Raw genomic sequence first — 23,689 nt, 5'->3', positions numbered from 1 at the left:
GGCAATAATTATACAAAAACACATGGTCCTCTAAGGTTCATGCACAAGTTGGAGCACAAAACTGGAACACAGAGCATTTACAAACGAAAGGGTTTCTTTTTTGACAGCATTTGAACAATGGGCTTTGAGCAATGATAATAAATATTATATTTATTCCATCAATCAATCACAAGCAACTGATGAAAACTTGCTGAAAAAGTTACACTGAGCAATTCCGTCATTTTCTGCTTTTCTGCAGATGAGATTCTAAGAATTGAACAGACAAATAAAACTAGCCACTGTACGACAGTTATCAACTACGATTTTGAATGAAAGATCAAATATGCCAGCCTGCAATTTGATACCATCTCTAGATTACACCCGTAAAGTTTGTACACAGATTTTCTTGTAGAGCACCCCAGCCTTCAGAACTTTCATGTGAAGACTTTTTCTTTTCCATAAAGTACCAAAAATGGGCACACAGTTGCGTCACTACGCACAACCTTTTTGTTAAATAGTTTCAAACCAGTGGTCAAATCACTGGAAGATATTACAAAGAGTATAAGGGTTAAGAAAGGTTCAAACTTTCACAGGTTTATTGTGGGAAAATCCACATTGCCTCAATGAGAACAAATTATCAGACTAGCATAATATTCATATAATTTAAAGGCAGTGAACACTATTGGTAATTACTCAACATAATTATTAGCATAAAAGCTTTCTTGATTACGAGTAATGGGGAGAGGTTGATAGTATAAAACATTGTGAGAAACAGCTCCCTCTGAAGTGACGTAGTTTTCGAGAAAGAAGTTATTTTCCAAGAATTTGATTTCTAGACCTCAAGTTTAGAAGTTGAGGTCTCGAAATCAAGCATCACAAAGGACACAACTTCATGTGACAAGGGTGTTTTTTTCCTTCATCATTATCTCGCAACCTCGACGACCGATTGAGCTGAAATTTTCACAGGTTTGTTATTTGATGCATATGTTGAGATACACCAACTGTGAAGACTAGTCTTTGACAATGAACAATAGTGTCCACTGTCTTTAATAACAGGTGCTCAGTAAGATAAAACAGGTGCCTGGTTAATTGATGGAATAGACAGTACATAAATACCTCTTGGTCGACCACACCTTGGATTAATCCCGCCACCTGATTAAAATTATCGTCCTGAGTGCATGACACAACAACGCAACATGAACATGCAAATAGAATGTTAGCAGCAAGTTAGTCATTAAAAAGTACCATTAGTTAACAACTACATGTTCTTGCAAAACTAGACAAAACTGCGCATACGCCAATATTAGTAGTTTTCTGATTAATTAACATTATGTATTTCCCCAGTAGTTTATTGATGATTGTGCTTTATTAATTTTGTCTGTATTGCATGTATTCAAAATGAATTTCCTCCATGGTAGGACCATAAAAATTGAATTGAATTGAATTGAATTGAATTAACCTACACAAAATAATTGTTAATAGCAACATAGAAATGTGAACATATTTTTTTTCTCTGATTCAGAATTAAATTTCCAATGGAAATTAAACTCTTTAAAGTGTTAAGAACTTTTGCAGCTTTATTTAGAATCCTACAATGATTCTAAATTGATTCCCCACCCAGTTCAGTTTAATTTTGCAAGATCATGTTATCACCGCAAACCCTTCAAAATCAAACTGCATGTTTTATTGGATTCTGTTGGACTGAGGACTGCACTAATTAAATTTATGCTCTAAATGGGATCAGGCATGACTGCGTGATACCACCTTAATCAGAGTCCAACAGTTTGGGTGTTGAGTTACCGAATGGTGTTGGATTTTGTTAAGACTAACGAAGAAGCTCAGTAAATCATTCAAGAAATTTCAAATTAGTAGATCTTGGTGTGAAGAACAACTTGTTATTCCAATATCACACTTAATAGAAAGATACATGTGGTGTCATTTTTTTGACAACCTGAGATTTTGTGTTTTAATTAAAACCTGCAACTGTCCACTACTTTGCATGCAAAAATTTTTAGTAAAACCATACCAGCATCAAACATGAAAACCAAAAGACAAACTGCGCATTAACATGCTCACAGCAACACAAAGCACATTCCAGTGAAATGTATTATGGCTTTCATGGGGGAGGGTGAGTAGTAACTGCTGTATACAATTTGTAAAAAGTATTGCATGAACATGTTAATAAACCACAATAGCATAAAAGCAAATACATGCATGTTCAAGTTTAGTGAATTTAATTGAAAATGAGTTGTTGTAAATAAACATAAACCAGGTCAACAACAAAACACAACACAGCCCGATGAAGCAACAACATTCCGCAAACAATACAGCAAACAATTTTAGGAAAGAGATGCTTTTTAGGGGGGGGGGGGTAACCAGGTTGACAACAATACACAACACAGCCCGATGAAGCAATAACATTCCGCAAACAGTACAGCAAAAAATTTTAGAAAAGAGATGCTTTTTAGGGGGAGTAAATCAGGTTTACAACAATACACAACACAGCCCGTTGAAGCAATAACATTCCGCAAACAATACAGCAAACAATTTTAGGGAATAGATGCTTTTTGGAGGGTTCTTTAAGAAAGAAAACAGAGAAAGTGATTTGAATATCTTCATACCCCAGTTGAGGATCCACAGCCTCCAAGCGGTTGACCGGGAACGTCCACTACTCCAGCTGGGTCACAGTTACACTCCTCACAGGCAGGGAAGTTGTAGAATCCCTCGGCGCACTGTTCACACATCCGGCCGCGGAAGCTTGACCGACAGGAGCACTGACCGTTGGCTTGGTCACACATGATGCTGAGAGAGCCCTGGCGATGACAGTCACATGCTGTAAGAACAAAAATGAAATATATCTTCGGTGGGGAAGAGGTTTGATGTTAGGTTTAAATCAAAGCATTCTGGGACGAGGTGGTACTCATTTAGAGACAGGAACTCTACCTAGATAATATGCGTTCTTGGTAGCGGTAGTATTTGGTTACTTGTAAATTGGAGTTTTACCTAAGCATTCTGCGTAGCGGTAGTATTTGGTTCCATGTAAATTGGAGTTTTACCTAAGCATTCTGGGTAGCGGTAGTATTTGGTTCCATGTAAATTGGAGTTTTGCTTAAGCATTCTGGGTAGCGGTAGTATTTGTTTACATGTAAATTTGAATTTACCCTAAGCATTCTGGGTAGCGGCATGTAAATTGGAGTTTTACCTAAGCATTCTGGGTAGCGGTAGTATTTGGTTACATGTAAATTGGAGTCTTACCTAAGCATTCTGGGTAGCGGTAGTATCCAGCAGCACAGCTGTCGCATTTGAGACCGGTGAAGTTGGGCAAACATTGGCACTGGCCAGAGTCATAGCATGACTCAGATGCTGATCCACGACTGTCACAACCACAAGCTGGAAAAGAGTGCAAAAAGCACAGTTAAAAATGAGAACCCTGGCGTTCAAAAGTTAATTGATTGATTTTCTAAAGTATTACCTAAGTCAAGGGAATCACATTTTAAGACCACACAAGACACATGACAAAACATTTTGTTTGTGGCTGGTTTCACTCAAGCTACACTCACCACCAACTTTTATAAAATTTTCACAAGTTGGTTTCCGTGGAGGCTTTATTGAAATCTGATGATGGAAAGGAATTAATATTCTTTCAAAAAACCAAAAACACACTCTCATTTAAACCATCGAGAGAACAAGAAATCCTTCAAACCTTGGCAGTTGGGGTAGGCAAAGTTTCCAAAGGCGCAACGATCGCAGCGAGGACCGGCAAAGTTTTCTTGACAGATGCACCGACCAAACGTCTTGTCGCAAATCTCCTCAGTTGAACCAACTGGACTGCAGACACAATCTGAAATAGGATAAAGGCAGGTTTGCGGTGAACAGTATGTTCTAAATCTCTTTTAAAGGCAACTATTTGGTAATTACTCAAATTATATATTTATAAAAACATTAATAGCAACAGAGAGCTGTTGATAGCATAAAATATTATGAAGTAACGTAGTTTTTGAGAAAGAGTAAATTTCTAACAAAAAGATTTGAATCTTAGAGAGACTTCAAGCCTGAAGCTTTTCTCAGGCATCTGAAAACACACAAATTTGTGCAACAAGGTCTTTTTTTCTTCCCTTGCAACTTTTTGTTTTCCCCCTTGCAACTTTGACGACGAATTGAGCGGAAATGTTCACAGCATATGCAGGGATACATAAAGTACAAGCAGGGAGTATACTGGTCTTTGACAATTAATAAATGAGTCCTGCCGTCGATTTAACCGAACTCTTCCTAACTTAGGATTAATCTTAAGGACTTAGGACTCGTTCAGTTCTGTATCCAAAGACGTAGGACGCATTGAGCCCATCCTAAGTTAGGTTACCTAGCGTTTCGTGAAATCGGCCACAGTGCCTTTAAACATGCTCTGATAAATTAACTCAACAATAGTGTTTACAAATGAACCATTTGTTACCTTGGCAAGTAGGGAAGCCAAAGTAGCCGTTCTTGCATTCATCACAGGTACGCTCTCCATAGACATCGTGGCAGGGACACTGACCAGTGGTTGGCTCACAGGTAGTATCAAGAGAACCAATTGAGTTACAGTCACAAGCTGTTCAATAAATAATAACAATAATAATTACATGTACAACATTTATAGAGCATTTAAAGGGTTTGGGTAGGCACAAAACACAATGTCCACAAATTTACATTAAACTAACAAGATTTGAAGATAATGTTGGTAGAAAGCTTCACTTAAAATATCACTTGCTGAGGCGCTGTAGTTTTTGAGAAATGAGTAAAACAATGTCCTAGAAATAATTTTTGTTGTCTTAGGAGACGAAAATCATTGTAGCATATACAGCGTATTTACCAACACTGGTATTCACACGATTAAAATAACTTTCGTCTCGTGAGACTCTGACTGGCAAATTGAAAAAAAACGCTGACAAAATAGAAAGACCCCCCAACTATGGCTAGATAGTTCAGAGGGTGGAGCATCAACCGTTAAGTTGGAGGACGGCGATTCAAAGCCTGCTGTAATAAAAAAATTCTTTGATCGACCTAAAAAAAACCAAAGTTTCCGATATTTAAAAATAACACTTACAGGTGCACTCAGGGAAATTGTAGAATCCAAAAGCACAACGGTCACAGTTGCGTCCGGCGTAGTTCTGTTTGCAGGGACATTGACCTCCGCTGACCTGGCACACCTTGTTTTGTGTACCATTGATGTTACAGTCACAGGCTGCAAAAGAACGAACAAACAATTGTTTTGATTTTGAAACAAAAATAATAAATCGTTATTAAGGCAAATAATTAGTTAGTTAAACAATTAGGTCATAGGAAAATGAGTGGATATATCTCTTACTCAGAATAAGTAATTCCTTAGAATAGGTTGTAAGTTCCAGAGAATTATTCACCAGAAAGGCCGGAATTTCAGTAAACTAAAGTTAAGACCAAAAAAAATGAAACTTGTTTTTCAACATGTTATTTTTGTAAAAATCCTTCAGTATCATGAACATATTAAATCATTTCAGACAATCAAAACATTTAAACTTATTTTAGTTTATCAGAAAGGACGTCATACTTTTCACATTTTCTCAATATTTTTTTTTTTAACCAAGGTAAATAAAGTAATTACTCACGTTGACACGATGGGTAGCCATAGTAACCCTCGTTACATTCGCTGCACCCCGGCCCCGAGTATTGAGGGCGACATTCGCATTCACCGGTGATTGGCGCACAGTTACCCGTTGAGAATGTCCGATCGCAGTTGCACGCTAAAAGGGCAAATCATAAATCAATGAGGACTTGATCACAACTGAAAAAGACTCGTCAATCCAGCTAGTGGTATGAGATGTACAAGAGAATAAGGGTTTATCATATGATGCAAATAAATGAAATTGTATGAGTTTACCAGCTACTAAAAAGAGAAGACGACACCTCTTTTACAATAAATACTTGAAAAAATTGTTCTTGGTTCTTAGATGTTTTTCCTCCGAAATAATCTGTGAAAGATTTTTGACTGGAGTGTCATGTCAAGTTACCCAAGCTATTAAACAGAGAAGACGAAACCCATTGCACACATCCAGAAAATAAACACTTATTTGATAAAATGGATCCACAAAGTAAAACTGAATCTGTCTTACGCTGGCAGACATTAGGTGGGTCTAAGCTTACTCGTACAAAAAAGGGGTGCTAATCATAAATGATTCAAGTCATATAAAGTGTCAAGTTACCCCAGCTATTAAAAAGAGAAGACAAAACCCTTTGCACACATCAAGAAAATAAACACTTATTTGATAAAATGGATCCACAAAGTAAAACTGAATCTGTCTTACGCTGACAGACATTAGGCGAGTCTAAGCGTCTAAGCTTACTCGTAGGGGTGCTAATCATAAATGATTCAAGTCATATAAAGTGTCAAGTTACCCCAGCTATACAACAGAGAAGACAAAACCCATTGCACACATCCAGAAAATAAACACTTATTTGATACAATTGATCCACAAAGTGAATCTCTCTTACGTTGGCAGACATTGGGGGAGTCTAAGCTAACTCCAGCAGGGCGGTAGTACCCAGGGGCGCACTGGTCACAGTTGATTCCAACGGTGTTGTGCTGACAGTTCTCACAGACACCACCTCCCTCGTAATTACCGTAGATGTCGATGGACAGACGCTGGTATGCAATGGTCTCATTGAAGTAGCACTCGGAGGAGTGGCCAAAGCAGTTGCAAGCTATAAACGAGAGATGGTTGGAAGAATTGTTAAAGCCATTGGACCCTTTCGGTACAGGAAAAAAAAAGTTCACATATTTACAAATAATTTACAGGGTTTACAGAAGGCAATGGTGAAAGACTTCTATTGAAATATTATTCCATGAAATGCTTTACTTTTTGAGAAAACAGCAAAACAATATAAATTCTCGTTAACGAGAATTACTGATTTATTTGAAACATGACACGGTGGAACGCGCGGAAACAAGGGTGGGTTTTTCCGTTGTTTTCTCCCGACTCTGATGACCGATTGAGCCTAAATTTTCACAGGTTTGTTATTTTATATAGAAGTTGTGGTACACAAAGTGTGGCCTTGGACAACACTGTTTACCGAAAGGGTCCATTGGCTTTAACTTGAAAATTGCCTAGAGGGTGTGCATAATATTTGTATAGGTAAAAAATATAAATGCTCACAGATTTGCGAACAAAATACATGGTCAAAAATTTGAACTGGTAGAAACTGCGCTGTGAAATATTTTGGCTTGAAATGCAATAGCTTTTGAGAAATAATGAGTAAAACAATTAGTTTTAATCTGGCATGTTCCAATACTCAATGTTTGAAAACAGTGAAAACATTTCAGGTTTTTTTCCCCAATTGTTAAACATTCAAATTTGTAAATAGACTTTATGCATTGACGTCATTCAGCCGCCATCTTAGAAGTAAAAACGATGCTGAAACAATCAAAACGCACAGATTTGTGTGCGCGGCGCACAGGTTTGGATGCTTTTTTAACTCTGGGCGAGGGCGCCCTACTGGTATGACATCATGTACATAAGGTCTATTCATGGATATGTTGGGTCACATCAAGTGTGGATACTGGTCTATGACAGGTACCAGTGTTACTAACAGGCTCAGCTCTATGATTCTGGGTCAGAATTGACTACTCACGTTCACATTCATTAGCGCTTTCCATGGTCGCTGGTCTCCAGGCCTTCTGTACAAAACCTGGACAGCACGTCTCGCACTCTTCCCCACAGGTGTTGTGCTCACAGGAGCAGACCAGACGCCCGCTGTTACCACGCTCGTTACAGGTGCTGGCGTGACCGTTACACACACAGCGACCTCCGATAGAGATGTCCTTGATACTGTAAAAGTACTGCAGAGTGGGAAAATAATTGCAGTCAAAATTATGTCTTTTTCTAAGAGTATTCAACACAAGTTTGTTTTACTCGATTAACTTTTTTCATATCATAGCACTTTCACCACTGTACCTCCGAATCCACTGCCCTTTAAAATTTCTAGATTGGGGTGGGTTTTGTTTTTTCATTCTCATCCAGTCATTCAACAAACACAACAAAATACCAACAAGTTTCTCAAAATACTAAAACGTGGATCCATTTTAGGGAAAAGAATTAAATCTAGTGGTTATCTAGTAAGCAAGGGTAATTGGTTTTTGATGGGGGTGGGGGGGGGGGTTGAGGGCTCCTCAATTTAAAAAAAATTGTTTTTAACTTGACAGTATTTCATAGACATACTTCTTTGGAACAGTTATAAACAATGGTAGTAGAAACTTTTTAAATCACTGATCTTCCAGGTTGGTATTACTCATCTCTTTTATTGTCTTTTACATTGCAATTTACTTCTTTTTGTAATTATCAAATCTGTACTTTGCCTCATACAGCTTTTTGTTTTCTATGAGAGGCAAATGGTGCTCACCCTTCTGGTGACCGTGTTATCCCGTCGAGCAATGGCCATCAGATGGCCCAGCAGGGTGTTGGTACGGAGTAGACGCAGCCGGATGTTGGTCGCTTTGGTCCAGTCTTGAAGGACCTCGGAGACAGAGAAATTCATGGCGCCCGGACGTCCATTCACCAAGGACACAACAATCTGAGGTCAATGAAAAAAAAACGATTAAACTTTCATCTGTTTTGAAGAAAAGATTGGAAAATGTTCAATACAAGTTTGTTTTTTTCAGACTTAAAGTAAGCCTTTGTTCAAATGCCATTCTTACAAACTAAGATAGGAAATGGTGATTATTTCTAGTGTTTTTGTAAATTTTTGATAAAAAAACTGTTTGACTACTCCAGATTATCTCCATGAAGATATTTTTTTTTAAGGCTACAAGTAATAAACATACATGTACGAGTCGACTAAAGACGCCTATGGTAAGGTAAATCACACCCAATTCGGCCTATGGGCCACAAAATGTGATGCTAATAAAATAAAATGAAATGAAATGAAATGAAAGAGGGGGTACAAATGCAGTAGACTATTAAAAGACGCCTATGGTAAGGAAAGAGAGTACGAGTGCAGTAGACTAAAGTTGCCTATGGTTAGGAAAGCGTTAAGACGACCTCTCAATCTTAAAAGACAGCAGGTTCCTCACCTCTCCATCTTCCAAGGGTACAATACTAGAATACTCATCAGTGCACACAACGTCATCATCTCTGGTGATCTGCTCCAGGGATTCCATTCCAAAGAGACGGTTACAGTCCCCCTTGGTGTCGGCAAAGTACTGCCATGCTTGGTACGTCTCTCCGTAGTCCTTGGATCGCTCCAGAATCCATACACCTGGGCGTGGGGAGTTGGCGAACTTGATGATCAGGTAGGCTACGTGGTAAAGCTGTAAAGATATAAAAAGAAGTATAAACTTTAAGATAAAGCTCAAGATTTTACAGTAGAATATTACAATGTAGCGTAAGATAACAAAGTGTTTGGGTAACCATAATCGATAAAGACCGACTTCTGTAGCCTCTTCAACCCTATCGCAAATCCTCAAATATCATTCCCCTATTTCAGACTGAGTTGTTACTTACTAAAAAAACTTGGGCCAGCCATACTAAAAAACTCAGATTTATGTTAGGTTTTGGTTGAGTTTTCTATTCCTATCTTCTCAACTCCACCCATGCCCCCAAATGAAAAAGCTTAAAACAAAAAATGAGAAGGACTACCATTAATGAAATACACTACATGTAGATAAGACATTTCTCCAAAGTGAAATGGCCCAGGAGAGTCATATTCATTGATAACCCAAAGTGGGCCATTGCAAATATCTAAAAGAAGGGGGGTTTAGGTCTCAGAGATGTTCCCTTTCTTTGAGGGGCAGAAAACTATTTGCACACAAACATCCCACGTCAAATACAAACACATCAATATTGCGGCGCAGCAGACTTTGTTTTCAGAAGAATCTAGAGTACATCAAACGGAGAGTAGTAAACAATGTCATTCCTGGTTTATGCCAATTGTTTATCACCCCTCAACAAGTTAAAATTCTAATTAAAACTTTTCTATAAATTGACTTTTTTTTTTTCGTAACTTAATTTCTCCTGACCAATAATACCATGAAAAGCACCAAGCAAACTCTTTGTGTAATTATTATTTGACTGTGATTAAACCCAGATGTTAAATTAATAAAGCCTACCAATGTCAACAACACAACACCGGGAAAACTGTTGCGGTTTCCCCTACACGGTAGCTGGAAATAGAAAACCTCATCACAGAAGGCAACTATGAAAAGGTCAACACACACAAAAATATTGTCTAACAATTTAAGTTGAAGTAAACTAATAGTTATGAATCAACTGTCATTCCAAATACATTCAAACCCTAACCTTTACAGTCAAAATCCAATTGTTTTAAATAGTTTATTGGGTTGAGGACTGCATTAATAATTCAATACTTAAAGATGGGAGCAGTCATGCAACCATCAGAGTCAAACAGTTTGGATTTGGGTGTTGGAATTTTCTAGTAGAGTGAGGAAGGATTCTAGTAACAAACCCAGGGGAGTTGGGGTGTAAAATGTTTCCAGTAATTTCTCAGCATTTATAACAAACCTTTGATCCTTAAATCAGCAAAAAAAACAATCATGAGAAACTACAGAAGGCCTCTCAAGACAACCATGGAGGAAAGACACAACAAAGTAAAATTGCAGCAACAACTGTACACAAGTCTTTTCCCTAATGTGAAAAGGTTCACACCCGGTTAAAAGGAAAGGTGTGTTTGGTAATTACTCAAAACAAATATTAACTTAACAACTGTCTTGGTAACGAGTTGTTGATAGTATAAAACATTGTGAGAAACGGCTCCCTCTGAAGTAACATAGATTTTGAGAAAGAGGTAATTTCTCACTAAAATAAATATCTGAAAGCACACAAATTTGTTTCTCTCATAATTTTCTCGCAATTTCGATGACCAATTTAGCTCAAATTTTCACAGGCTTGTTATTTTGTGCTTATGTTGGGATACACCACATGAGAAGACTGGTCTTTGACAATTACCAAAGTTCAAACGTGTACCTTCCCTTTAAGTAAAACCATGCAGCAACAACTGTACACAAGTCTTTTCCCTAATGTGGAAAGGTTCACACCCAGTGAAAGTATGGAGGTAGAATTGTGACACCTTGTGAAACCAAGACAAACTGAAACCATGGTGAAACCAATCTCTTCAGAAGGAATGTTGGCAGCCACTCTACCTCCATGCATAGTATGCCAACCCTAAAGTATGCCTCAAGCAGTTGATAATGATGTCCCTATGTGGTCTGCTGGAGTAATACACAAAGGTCAAGAGTTCCTGGAGTCTGATGCAGAAGACAGGCTTCTCAAGAATTTGTAATGGCAAAATGATATGTTGGGTATAGAGCAACTGAGCCAACAGATCCAGCTTTCCTTCTATCGTATTCCTATAGAGCGGCGTTACGCGTCTATTACACGTTTATACAAATTTATCCAAAATGTTTGATGCCTGATAATGATGCACAAAGAAACGTAATTTTCTAATACATGTATTGTATGCCCTGCAGTGTTAGTTATTTTAAGGAAATGTAAATAAGAATAGATATTTTTTATTTGTCTGTTTTTAAAGAAAACTGTTGTTGAATTCTGTGTTGGTTTGCGTATGGTGTCAACTCATGTACATTACATCAGCCCACTACACCTGGACAATTGTTTACTTGTTATTCCTGTGTGTTGTTCCTCTTCTTGGTAAAGTCTTTATCAAAGAATGATGTTGTTTAGTTTTTAAATATTGCACTACTTGAAGTCTCACACCTAAAAGACTACACTGTACAGTTGTTATTGACATCAAAGACTTGGGCCCAACTTTAAAAAAGCTGTCAAGCAGAAAAGTCTGCTTGAAAAAAATGCTTGGTTAAAAAAAAACAAGAAATGACATGGGTACAATTTGCAGGAATGGTAACCGTTTAGTATTCTGGCTGGTAAACTATTTTTGCTAAGCGAACTGGTTTTTTCTTTTCTTGCTAAGCAATTTTTGTGCTTACATGCTTTATGAATTTGGGCCCGGCATGCCGAACACCAATGCTGACTACTGCCAGGTTTGTATACTTGAACTTTCCCTAGCCATGCTTAGTCTGGAGTTAAATAAACAAATTGTTCTGAGACACCCTTGACTGCCCTGTGTATTTACGTTCCCTTGAACTTCAAGTATCTGTTGAATGATTTCCCTTAAAATGACAATCCTGATCCTTTAAGTATTGAAACATCGATTCAGCAACTGCAGGGCTTGAAGTGCGGGCAGTATTCCACAAGACTGTGGTACCCTAGCTTAATTTTGTGTACTGGACCAGAATTAAGTTTACAAGACCACGGGTGGATTTCAGTAAAGAGTTAAAGGCAGTGGACACTATTGGTAATTACTCAAAATAATTATTAGCATAAACCCTTTCTTGGTAACAAGTAATGGGGAGAGGTTGATGGTATAAAACATTGTGAGAAACGGCTCTCTCTGAAGTAACATAGTTTTCGAGAAAGAAGTATTTAGAATTTGAGGTCTCGAAATCAATCATATGAAAGCACACAACTTTGTGTGACAAGGGTTTAGAAGTAAAATATTTGGACTCTGATCAGTGCCCCACTTCAATCACAGCACTGCCACTGACCCATATTCTGCATATTGTCAATTTTTTATAAATAGGAAAGGATTTGCCAGCCTAAATGGCTTTTTGTTAAGTACATTTCTTAAGTTAACCACAGGATTTGAAGGATATGGTTCAACTTTTTAGGAAACCAACCAGACAAATGTTTGATTTCCTTTGAAACAACCTAGACAGGAGCTTTTAAGTTTTAACGATTTTTTTGTGGCTGCTAAGTCAACATCGTTTCAATGATACAAGGCTTTCTGTTGTGTTGGCAATAGTTCCTGTCCAGGATGTCCCTGTCAGAACGGTAGGCAATGGTAGTGGTGGTACTGGAACCGTTTGTTTTTTACAAAACAAAATAGAGATGACATTGGTGGTTGTCTGAGATTGAAAATATACAAGTACATTTTGTTTTTAGACAGTGGTAAACAAAGTGTAACGGTGGTACTAATACCAACATAATCGTTTTTGTTTTTTACCTGCCATTTTGGGGCGTGGCCGACAGTCTTACAGTTAGTGTCAGTACTATCAATTTGAAAGGCCCTTTTCACGCTAGTCAAATTTCCCTTTGGTAACTGGTAGATCTTTTCTCACTTAACTCATGGCAAACTCCCAGGGAAATAGCCATTTCCCGGGAAATACACAGTAGCTACCCCTGCTGGTGCTTGGGATTTAAGACAGTTAGACACAGGGTTAGAATGCCGGGTGTTCTTTCTATAAATCTTACAGGGAAATTTGCACTGGGTGTGAAACCAACATGGGTGGACTGGATGGGGTTAAAACTCCCCTGGAATTTCCTGAGGTTACTCTCCATATGAATTGGTCCTGCTGAACTGTGGAAACATGAGGGTCAGGTCTGTCAAGCAGGTGGACTTTACTTTCAATCAAATATGCAAATTAGACACGTCTGGTAGATGTACACCATGGCTCTCAGACCCAAAGGGGTTACAGGCCAACCACAACAAAATAAGCCCCAGAGGTCCAAAACAGGGTCCCCCTTGTCCCTGTTTGGTTGTCTGCATTCCAGTGCTGTGACATAAGTGTTCACCAAAAGGCCATGACCTGTGTGATGTTGTACAAGTTCTGTGCACTCTCTGTGGTAGCTATGCAAGCTATGGGGCTATGCCCGAACTCGCTAGGGATCGTCTTATAAAACTATATATTTTTAAATGGTTGTTTGAGTGAAATGGGTTTTCCATAACAAAATAAGTTTTCAAGTAGGAATATTACAAACCAGCTCAATCAAATTCATATTTGTAAAAAAACATGGGCATGAAATGTCAAATGCTTACCAATCTGAAGAAAAAGTCAAAAGTGACAAATACAAAACTTACTCTAAACATGCGCTAAAGAAACCTGAGTTTGACCAATACACGTCTTACATTTACAAGGAGTTCTAAGAATATGCAAAGGGTTTTTTGGTACCAATACATTGTAAATGTTACAAGGGCTGAGTCGTCAAACTTGCTGGTTTTTGTCTTTCTTGCTGACAATTGTTAACCGCTGTCATAACTAGTGATTCTAAAAAACCAATGGAAAATTTATTTCAAAACTCCTTTTATTGTTTTCAAAAAGTAAACATTGAACAACAATTATGGAAATGAATTTAAAACTTGTTTCTGTTATTAAAAAAACATCTCTGTGCACAGGAAACTGTGTCCGCAATATGGAATTGGATCACTTTTAGAGGTTTTTGGAAAAAAATGAACTACACAGGCTGTCTTAGGAAGAAATGGCACACGTCTTATGGAAGGCATGCAGGCATGCTACTTGGTTGTGTAAGGAAAAGGGCAATGTAAGTTTATGTAACATATTTCGAGAGACATGGAGGCTCTCTACTGGCTACTGTAAACTATCAGCAGATCCCTGCATTGGATGTTCCGTGGTCCTGTGTGGTTATTCAACAGAACTGTTTGTTTGTGTGGTATGTAGCTTCTTCTCCCTCCATGGGTTTTTGTTCAACAATTCTGTCAGTGCTCAGTGCCATTCCACTCCTCTCAATTGAATAGGAATGTAACAGATGAATATTCAATGAGGCAGAACAGCCCTATTGTCTAGTTTCAACAACCCTGAAAACTGTCTGAATAGATTCAGTAAAAACAACTTGATGAAAGAGCTTGGGCAGTCACCCAGGTAGATAGTAGACTTGCCAAAGTGCTTCATAAGATTTCAGATTCAATTTCAGTTAAGTTAAATGCGGCAGATCATTGAGGTAGAATTAGATAACACATCTTAATCACTTTTAAAACAATACTGATTAAACTTGCTTTCAAAGCAATGCAGGTTTATTTTACTTTCAAGTTTATCCGAATAAAATTCTAGCCGCCACCTATATAACCTGAATCAGGACTTGGGCAAGTTTATGTAGACAAAGGGGCTCATAAAAGTTCCAGAGGATATACACATGAGAGAATAGGCCCACAGGAAATAGCGGCCTTTTGTTATACAGCTCAATCCAGTTATGGCCCACTGCACAAAGTCCAGTTCTAACAATGCAATGAATTAACTTTTGTGGGTCTGTGCTCACTACCTCTGTGGTCTGTGGGTGATGTGTGGTGGACATACAGAAAGCACTGAGGGTCCCTCTCTGGCATGGGGAAAGATAAGACATCTATCTCCCTTGATCATGTTTGGGTAGCAACTTGAGAGGACCCTAATAAAACATTCCAATCCAAAAAGGATGGGGCTCAATAGTTGGTAAATGGACAAAAAGTATGGAACAAAAAGAAGAATGCGATTACAAGTTTCGCCCTGCACTCTGACCCAAAGAGCAATTTGTTAAAAGGAAAACAATTATGGCAAATCCAACCAACACATTTACTCATTTTAAACAAATTTTGGGTCCTTTGCCTTTTGCCAAGTTAAATTGAGTTTGAGTACAACATTCATGAAAAATATCATGTTGGAGAAGGGCAATGACTGCCACTCCTTCCCCTGGAAGTAAGTGTCCTTCAGCCCTTCAATCAATGGCATAAACAGCCTAAACTTGAAGAAAACACCTACACTTACAATTTGATGGGAAATGGTAGGCTATGTCTTTAAATACCCCCATATCTTTCCAATGTCTGTCTAGCGGTTTTTGAAGGCATTTGTTGATTTTGCTCCTATCACATACTTTGAGAGTTTGTTCCATTGGTTTAAAATATTACTCTCTGCGAAAATGAGGTGGGTTCTGCACTTCAGTGACTTGTCTAGTCTTGGTTTGAACAGCTTCAAACTGTCCTTTTGTATCTGTCTCAGCTGTGCCAGCTTTCTCAACAAATTGAGAAAAGCAATCTAGTGTAAATATTTTCTGTTTTGCCATAAAAAGTGACGAAAGTGTAAAAGAGAGTGAGTCACATCCATCAAGTTACTTTTGAAACTTTGAAATTTAAATCAGAAAAGCTCCCTCACACTATAACCAAGAAATGGTGTTATAACTAATTCAAAACTTTTGAGTTGGGCTGTTTTACAATGGAAGGGTCTTCTAGTACTGAAAAAAAAATAAAGGGTTTTGTTTTCTTACCTGTCCTAAGTCAATGGTGACATTGACCGCATTGAAGTCTCTTCCTCTGGATAGTGGAGGGCTCTGCCACCATTTCTCTGTTCCATCGATGGCGTACTCGATCGGATGAGCCTTCAAAGGATTCAAGGGGTCGCAGTAGTCGCAGTATTGACCCTGGAATGATCCAAAATCACAACTTGTCACTTATTTATCTATCAGCCAAGGTTTGCCTTTTACTTTTTTAGCGACTAGCCAAGTAGGACCAGTTTAGGAAAAGTTTCCGTATGGCGCCACCACTTTTTCATTCGAAATGAAATAATATAGTATCTAATTTACCTCAATGAGATATCCCTTTTTGTAAAAATGATTGAAAAAGTGGTGGCGCCATACGGAAAGTTATCCCCAGTTTATAGCTTGTCATTTCGCTGGTCTGGCCATCTTTTGCATTGGTCCATATTTGTGAATTTTCTCTCAATCTCGGAACTTTGTGATTTGTTGTTAGCAATAATGAACAAACAATCAGTGGTTTATGTGTAGCAGTGGCAAGAAATCAACAGGCTATCTGGACTAGTTTGACCATAGTTGGACATAATTCTGACTGTTCCTTGGGTGTTTTATTTAACTGGCATTTGGCAAAGGGGGAATGCTGCCAGGCAATAAATAATGCAAGCTATACACTTGAGAGGGCGTGGCAACATTCTTTAAAAACCTTAAATTCTCTAAAAATTTAAGTGGTCACTCTGATGCTCTGTGAGACTAAAAATGTGAATTGCAAACACTTAAAAAAGAAGGGGATCAAGCCCACAGCAGTTTAAACAAAAAACTAACTTGCTTTTTGATTTTTATACTTGATAACATCAGCGCTCATTCATTTAAATATCATAATAAATAGAGGAAAGCATACATTTTCAAGACAAACAATAATTTCAAATTTGACAAGACTGTTGTTAACATCAGTAAATAATGTAGAGAAACAAAATGCACATATTTATAACAACATCAAAGTTAGTCTGCCTAAAAAGATGCTCAAAAGGGAAGGTGCTTTACTGAAATAACCTTTTAAAATGAAAATGAAACATTTGAAACAAAACTGAACAACAAAGTTTTAAACAAATTGTAAAAAAAATTTGAAGTTGATGAGGGTTGAGAATGTTTCCCTAATAATAAAAGGCCTAATCGTTACAAAATAACGATGATTAGTCAGATATTATTAAGACAAAAGCAGATACAATCCTAGTGTCACCTTCAGCTTTTACTGAGCCACCAATTATACTTCAATACAAGTTGTTTTTAACCCTGTTTTTATCACAATTTGAAAAAGTCATAAATAATTAACAATCTGAATTTGAATTAAAAAAGTTTACTAAATAAAATAACACGTAAGGTAATAAACCAAACATCCTACAAAAAAATGCGACTAACAACTTTTCAAAGTTAATACAAGAATACATAAAATACACTATTTTAACAATTATCTATTGAACAATTTGCACGAAGTAATGGCCGACCAACCTGGATGATGTCTCGTTCAGTTTGCCTGAGTGTGTCTCCGGTGTTTCCAGTCAGTTTGCAGTAAAGTTCGCCGGGCGAAGGGAACCCTTCCCCGCAGGTTGAAGTCGCTGTGATCGGTTTGCCTTCGGCAACATTAAAATAAGTTGGCGTAAGAATTTGAGCTTTCACGGCTTGGAGACTAAGTACCGTGACAAGGACGAGGGACAACCCGAAAGATACGGGACTCGTCATTTTGTTTTTTGGACCCTTTTCTTTTCGGCAGAAAAATGGTCCACACTCCACTCCCACTCGCAGTCGAAATAAATATGCACGAATAATTACTTGCTGGAGAATCAATTTACGTTAATTTGCGCGAACGGCAGACAGTCTGGTTCCATTACCACAAAAACGGGATTTTATATCGTATAATTGATTGAAAGCGAGTGGTGCCAGACGTTACTGCTGTTCGAGATTTTTGGCGCAGTTTTGGACTGTACCAAACTTTTTTGAAGGGATGATTTAGTTCATATGGTGTGGTGAATGTTACTTTATTCAATTTTACATATTGGATAAAGTAAGGATTTTCCTTAACACTACTGCAGCTTTATTCTATTGGAAGCGTAATTTTAAAAGGACTTGGAGTATGCGTCCATTTTCTTTATGAATAAACTTTATGTTTTTTTCCCCTCATTATCAAATCAAAAATATACCCCATCATTAAAAATAAGAACTAAAAACTTCACCTGAAGTGACGGTCGTATACGGTGATTGACCGCCGAATCTAGTGTATCGTTTTTGGGGGTTCAAAAGTTGGCGTATGCTAGTGTGCGAGTTGAGTTTGGTGCTCATAAACATACAGTTGTGACAACGTGTGTGCTGCTTTAGCGGTATGGAGCTTGGAATAGGAAGTGATGATGACTTATTTTCTGAAGAAAAAGATACAACCTTCAAAGAGAAAAGTGGATGGATTGCAAAACAATGTGAATCGGAGGTAAGAAAGAAGAGCATGGGTCATTTGGGTGGTTTAATTTAAGTTCCAGATCCAGATCCCACCCTACATCGATGTGACTCAATCTTTAGATTGCACAGCACAATTTTAAGATTGAGTGCTAGTCTGCTAGGCTTTTGGATTTGATTATGATGTCTCATCAATCAACTTTGCGGGTTTTGCGCAATTCATTTCAGATTTTCGTCAGGCCTGGGAGGTATGATGGCTGGCTAGACAGTAAAATCATAATAAAAATGGCAGATGTCAATTAATTTAAGTGCACACCACTGTTTATACAGCGAAAATAGTTCATCAAACTGCATGCACATGCTGCAGTCATTGGTCATGAAGGATGGTGAATTATTAATTATATACATAAGGCCAAGTAATATAAATAACATGTTGCTTATTTGTGTCCATTTCGACACATATTTTTCTTCTTTCCAAGAGTCCTTGCTTTTGCTCCAAAATTATTCTGTGTGTGTTTGGTGCCTCTTGTCCTGGTGCAAAGATCTAGGGCAAAATGTTTCGAAGAAAATAAGGATTTTCTCAAGATCGTTGCGTTGGGGAAATAGCAATGTTTTAGGCCTACATCATACATGAAAGAAAGATGATGAAATTGCTCAATAAAAATAAAGGATACATTTGAAATAGCTCTAAATATTTATTTTTTTTTTTTCTTTTCTGATCATCAATCATCTGATCTATCCATGTTTTCCTTTTAAGTGGTTCATGGAAGACGTTGTTGACAAAAGCAGTAACTCTTCCGAAGAAGCTCAGCTCATCTCCTACAAAGCTGATCGTTTGTACAGTAAGAAGCAATTCAATGGAGCACTCGCAGCGTATAAGAGGGCCATACAAATGGTTGCCTCTCGTTACGTCTTACTCCGACGCATACTGATAGAGGGCGCTTCAAGGAGCTGTATGTATATACAAGATCATGAGCAGGCATTGCACTTTGCAGATATGCTGGTAAGTTAAACAGGATTACAAGAAGGGGTTCGCCTTGGTGTTGCTAGTTTAATTGGCTGCATATTGCGCCGCAGAACCTTGTAAACCATTACATGATGCTATGTAAAGGAATTGGTCTCATACTTTAAAACACTTAGATCCATATACCTTGCACTAGTCTTGGTTTCACGACGCTCCAGTTGTGTAATCACGAAAAACTAACCGTTCTCCAAACTGCTCTCACCGCCCCACAAACAACTTGCAACTAGAGGGCACTATCATTCACGTAACCGCTATCACCATAGACCACAGACCGGGGCGCGCCTGTAAAGCTTGGAATTACGTGCATTGTGGTCTTGCTGGTATCCAAATTTGATCCATAAATATATCCCACAATGCACCTCATTCAACAGTCTGTGCTTGCTCATTGGTATTTGCGATAAGGTCTATGAACCTCTATCTCTTGTGAGAGCGGTTCATGGTGTGAATGAGAGCGCCCTCTAGTGGTGAGTGGTTATTGGGGTGATAGCGATTTATCGCGGTTAGGTTTTCAGGACAAGACTAACCTTGCACTTGCCGGAGGAAAGTATTGATTGTCGAAACTCGTGAGGGTTTTACTGATGGGAGCTATATAACAAGCCACTATTGTTATTAAAACTATTATCATTATTTAAAATATGGAAATGTGTTTCTTTATGATTTGAATAGTTTGGGGAGTCTTTAACCCTGGAACATCGGATGATGGCACACAGTCTGCTAGCTTCAGTTCATGCTGCGGCAGGAAACCATTCGGGTGAGTGAGATCACTGAGTGTCAGTTTACTTTTTAAGCCCTGTTCACACTGTATCTCTTACCCACAGGGAATACAGCCCTGGGGTGGCTCAGCACTTCTTTTATTCCGCTGTCACTCCATCACACTGTGTCCCTATTCAATGGAGTTGCAGCTGCACACTTTCACCCAGCCACAACACCCCGTAATGAAAAGTGTAATGTTTGCAATGATGCATTTATGATGCTATGTAGCAACTGACACCACAAATCATCTCATAAGTATCTCACCGCATCTTATAAGTATCCTATTTCCTAAATCTGTTAAGAAAAAAGCTTAGCACAAACCTTGGCTTAGCCTAGAATTGTGTTACCAGCCAGAAAAAAAAACAATCTTCTTTTTTTTTCCAGATTCTATAAAAAGTCTACATTTGTGCATCCAGTGGCAGCGTTCCAATGTCCAGTTCTGGTTGAAGTTAGCAAGTGCATACAGCGCCCTCTATAGTCAGTCCAGTCATGAGGACCACAATAGGCATGCTCGGAGTGGATTAATCAACGGTGAAGCTACGGATGGTCTCAGTGGCTGTAAACCGACACTCGGTCCTCTTCAGGAAGGCGCTTCAGGAAACAGTGCTCAGACAAGAAAGTCGACTTTAAAAGATTCTGATGCACACTCCGGAAACAGTACCGCCGAGAGTTTACAAAATAATCCACAAAGCGATGAAGGTGAAGTGTTTAAAAAAGGAGAACAAGAACAGAGTGGGATGAAAGATTTAACAGGGGATGGCGCTCCTAACCTCGGCACTATTGTGGAAACATCAAACGGAGACCACTGTGCAGAACATTCAGGGGTGCATGAGAGCCCGTCCAGCATCGGTGACTTATTAAATGTATTCGACAGACTTGCTATGGACCCTGATGATGCAAAACTGAGTAGTGAAGCCATGGTGCGGAATTTAACGTGCAGTGACTTTCAACCTCTTTTGTGTGCTGCGAGTTGTCTACTTCGAGCTAGGTGTGTATTTAAGTGCTGCTTGTTATTGTCAATTTGTATAAAGGTATTTATAATGCATGCATTCGAAATCTTCTTTAATCTGTATGACCCTTTAGCCCTTTTCACACTACCTCACTCTATTCCCCGGGGTTGCCCCTGGAGAACTACGGCCTGCCTTTTCACACGATGATCCCTTTACCCCCAGTCTGCCCCCGGCAAACGGCAGACCCTGGCAATAGCCTCCCCTGCTTTGGAGTAGTGGTAAGCGAAAAACCCTGGGTATTCTTGAAACGTGAAACCAGAACCCTGTGGAAACTCGACAGTGTGAAAATGCGTAGAGTTAACCATGGCGTTAAAGGGAAGGTACACGATTGGTAATTACTCAAATCAAACATTAACTTAAAAACTGACTTGGTAACGAGCATTGGAGAGCTGTTGATAGTATAAAACATTGTGAGAAACAGCTCCCTTTGAAGTAGCATATATTTTGAGAAAGAGGTAATTTCTCACTAAAATAATAAAAGACTTCTAGCTAGAAGTCTTTTATTCCTATCTGAAAGCACACAAATTCGTCCAACAAGGGTGTTTTTTCTCTCAGCATTTTCTTGCAACTTTGATGACCAATTTAGCTCAAATTTTCACAGGTTTGTTATTTTATGCTGCCGTTGGGATACACCAAGTGAGAAGGCTGGTCTTTGACAATTACCAAACATGTACCTTCCCTTTAACAGAAGTACTGGGGTGTTTCACAGGGTAAGAAGTACAGTGTGAAAAGGGCTTCAGTCTGCTCATTTGAAGTTGTTATTTGATTGTTTATGATTCTCTTTGCAGGTTGCTGTTAAAATCAGTTGAGCACTCGGTCAATTCTTTTGCAATAGTCAAGAATAGTCAACTTCAGAAACAGGTGAGGAGCTAGTAGTAAGGCTTCATATAAATATAAACCTGTTGGTTGTCATGTACATGATCTACACTAAGCATGGTTGTGTTTATTTTAAGCCTTCATCATCATTAAAAAACTTAGAATTTTGGATATGGATTTATGTTGAAAGCCCTAGGCTATCGCAGAGATTGTTTTTCGGAAAGTTTGCAGTTGTGATGCATGAAGGGGGGCACAGCTTATTTGGTGCATGTTCACTGATTGGTCAAGGCTTTTAGGACGGGAGCTAAACTGATACATGTTCAAAGTTGTGACTGCTCATTGCATTTAGGGGGCGGAGCTAAATTGGTGCTTGTTTACAGAGATTGGTCAAGACTTTAAGGGGGTGGAGCTTAATTGGTGCATGTTCACAGTGATCGTTCAATTCATTAAGTAGGTGGAGCTGAATAGGTGCTTGTTCACATGCGGAGCTTAATGGATCTATCCTCCTTAATATTCTGCAGGTAGACGAGCGCTTGGCCGTTCTGAACATCAACCACACCCTTCTTGAAGTTCTACACAACCATGCAAGACAAATCTTCCGAAAGGGTTATAAGAAGCTGGATGGAGATGCATCTGGAGACGATAAAGAGGAGGATGCTACGCTAGACGAGAGCAGTTTGTCCTCTGAGCTTTTTGAGAAGAGATGGTTCCAGTGGGTCATTAGTTGATGTTAGCGGAAAGCTTTAAAAAACCTTTGGGACGATTTTAACGCCCGCCCTGAAAGTATTGGCTCGCTTCCAGCTTGTGTTTCAAGCCTGGAATTTCATCTTTGAGAGGGCAAGGCCATTTTCATTTTGCAAAGGGCACTTCCGCTTAAGCTTGGGCGATATCACGATATCGAATATCGCGATATTAATTTGGACACGATTTTGATATCGGATGGATTTGGTTTTAATCGAAATATCGATATATCGCGATATATCGCGATAATCACGATAATCGCGATATATCGATATATCGATTAAATATCGCGATGTATTTGCTAGCTGATACCCCATAGGTTTGGAGTAAAAACAGAAGAATAGGTCATTAGAACACCTCTCTTGTACTAGGACTGTCTCTTCTACAACTTTCACTTGGAGTTTTAAGACTGATGATGTCAAATTTCATTAATCGCGATTATATCGAATATCGCGATATATTGTCGGCGATATATCGTGAATAAAATAAATCGATATCGCCCAAGCTTACTTCCACTTGAAGGGGCCCCAAGGCCAAGACGAGGGGCAATGGAGACCGTGGCCACTGTGGGCTTGGTGTAATTCCAGGCCTGCTGTTTGTAGCTCCATCCACCTGGCGCCAATTTCATAAAGCTGTTAAGCAGACAAATTTCTTTGCTAGGCAACATTTGAGTGGGGCACACAGCACAACAATTATAAACTTAATGTAATTTTGGCCGGTAAGCTATTTCTCTAAAGCAATACTTTTCTGTGCTTAGCAAGTTGTTTGTCCTTTAAAGGAACACGTTGCCTTGGATCGGTCGAGTTGGTCTTTGAAAAGCGTTTGTAACCGTTTTTTATCAAATGCATATGGGTAGAAAGATGTTGTAA

The 23,689-nt window shown here is 38.7% G+C and overlaps 2 protein-coding genes across 3 annotated transcripts in view; one reads left to right on the top strand and one right to left on the bottom strand.

Moving 5' to 3' along the window:
• LOC139952740 (laminin subunit alpha-like) overlaps positions 1-17,828 on the bottom strand; it is a 71,473-nt gene extending 53,645 nt beyond the window's left edge. Inside the window, exons 1-12 of one of the 2 annotated variants that reach the window (XM_071951949.1) lie at positions 17,541-17,828; positions 16,050-16,202; positions 9,059-9,295; positions 8,389-8,559; positions 7,621-7,828; positions 6,484-6,693; positions 5,601-5,735; positions 5,063-5,200; positions 4,430-4,567; positions 3,683-3,820; positions 3,235-3,369; positions 2,601-2,812 (exon numbers count right to left, since the gene is read on the bottom strand). In XM_071951949.1, the coding sequence (XP_071808050.1) occupies positions 2,601-2,812; positions 3,235-3,369; positions 3,683-3,820; positions 4,430-4,567; positions 5,063-5,200; positions 5,601-5,735; positions 6,484-6,693; positions 7,621-7,828; positions 8,389-8,559; positions 9,059-9,295; positions 16,050-16,202; positions 17,541-17,771 (2,106 nt within the window). In that variant the 5' untranslated portion in view covers positions 17,772-17,828. Of the gene's footprint in view, positions 1-2,600; positions 2,813-3,035; positions 3,054-3,234; positions 3,370-3,682; positions 3,821-4,429; positions 4,568-5,062; positions 5,201-5,600; positions 5,736-6,483; positions 6,694-7,620; positions 7,829-8,388; positions 8,560-9,058; positions 9,296-16,049; positions 16,203-17,540 lie in introns of those variants that run through there. The other variant, XM_071951950.1, reaches the window with a different exon arrangement.
• Positions 17,829-18,336: 508 nt separating this feature from the next.
• LOC139952329 (uncharacterized) lies at positions 18,337-23,667 on the top strand. The gene is made up of 6 exons (XM_071951434.1): positions 18,337-18,510; positions 19,234-19,479; positions 20,167-20,251; positions 20,638-21,241; positions 22,052-22,124; positions 22,601-23,667. The coding sequence occupies exons 1-6, from the start codon at positions 18,409-18,411 to the stop codon at positions 22,805-22,807; spliced, it is 1,317 nt and encodes a 438-aa protein (XP_071807535.1). The 5' UTR covers positions 18,337-18,408; the 3' UTR covers positions 22,808-23,667.
• The last annotated feature ends 22 nt before the right edge of the window (positions 23,668-23,689 follow it).

The sequence above is a fragment of the Asterias amurensis genome, chromosome 20, assembly GCF_032118995.1.
Source record: "Asterias amurensis chromosome 20, ASM3211899v1".
Classification (NCBI taxonomy): domain Eukaryota; kingdom Metazoa; phylum Echinodermata; class Asteroidea; order Forcipulatida; family Asteriidae; genus Asterias; species Asterias amurensis.
Note: the sequence above shows the minus strand (reverse complement) of the source record. Positions and strands in the feature narration are given on the sequence as shown.

Excerpts from the sequence above, each read along its gene's own strand:
- LOC139952329 (XM_071951434.1), top strand. The coding sequence starts at position 18,409 with ATGGAGCTTGGAATAGGAAGTGATGATGACTTATTTTCTGAAGAAAAA. Across the intron at positions 18,511-19,233 it reads CAAAACAATGTGAATCGGAG|TGGTTCATGGAAGACGTTGT; the intron begins GTAAGAAAGAAG and ends TTTCCTTTTAAG. Across the intron at positions 20,252-20,637 it reads TGCGGCAGGAAACCATTCGG|ATTCTATAAAAAGTCTACAT; the intron begins GTGAGTGAGATC and ends TTTTTTTTCCAG.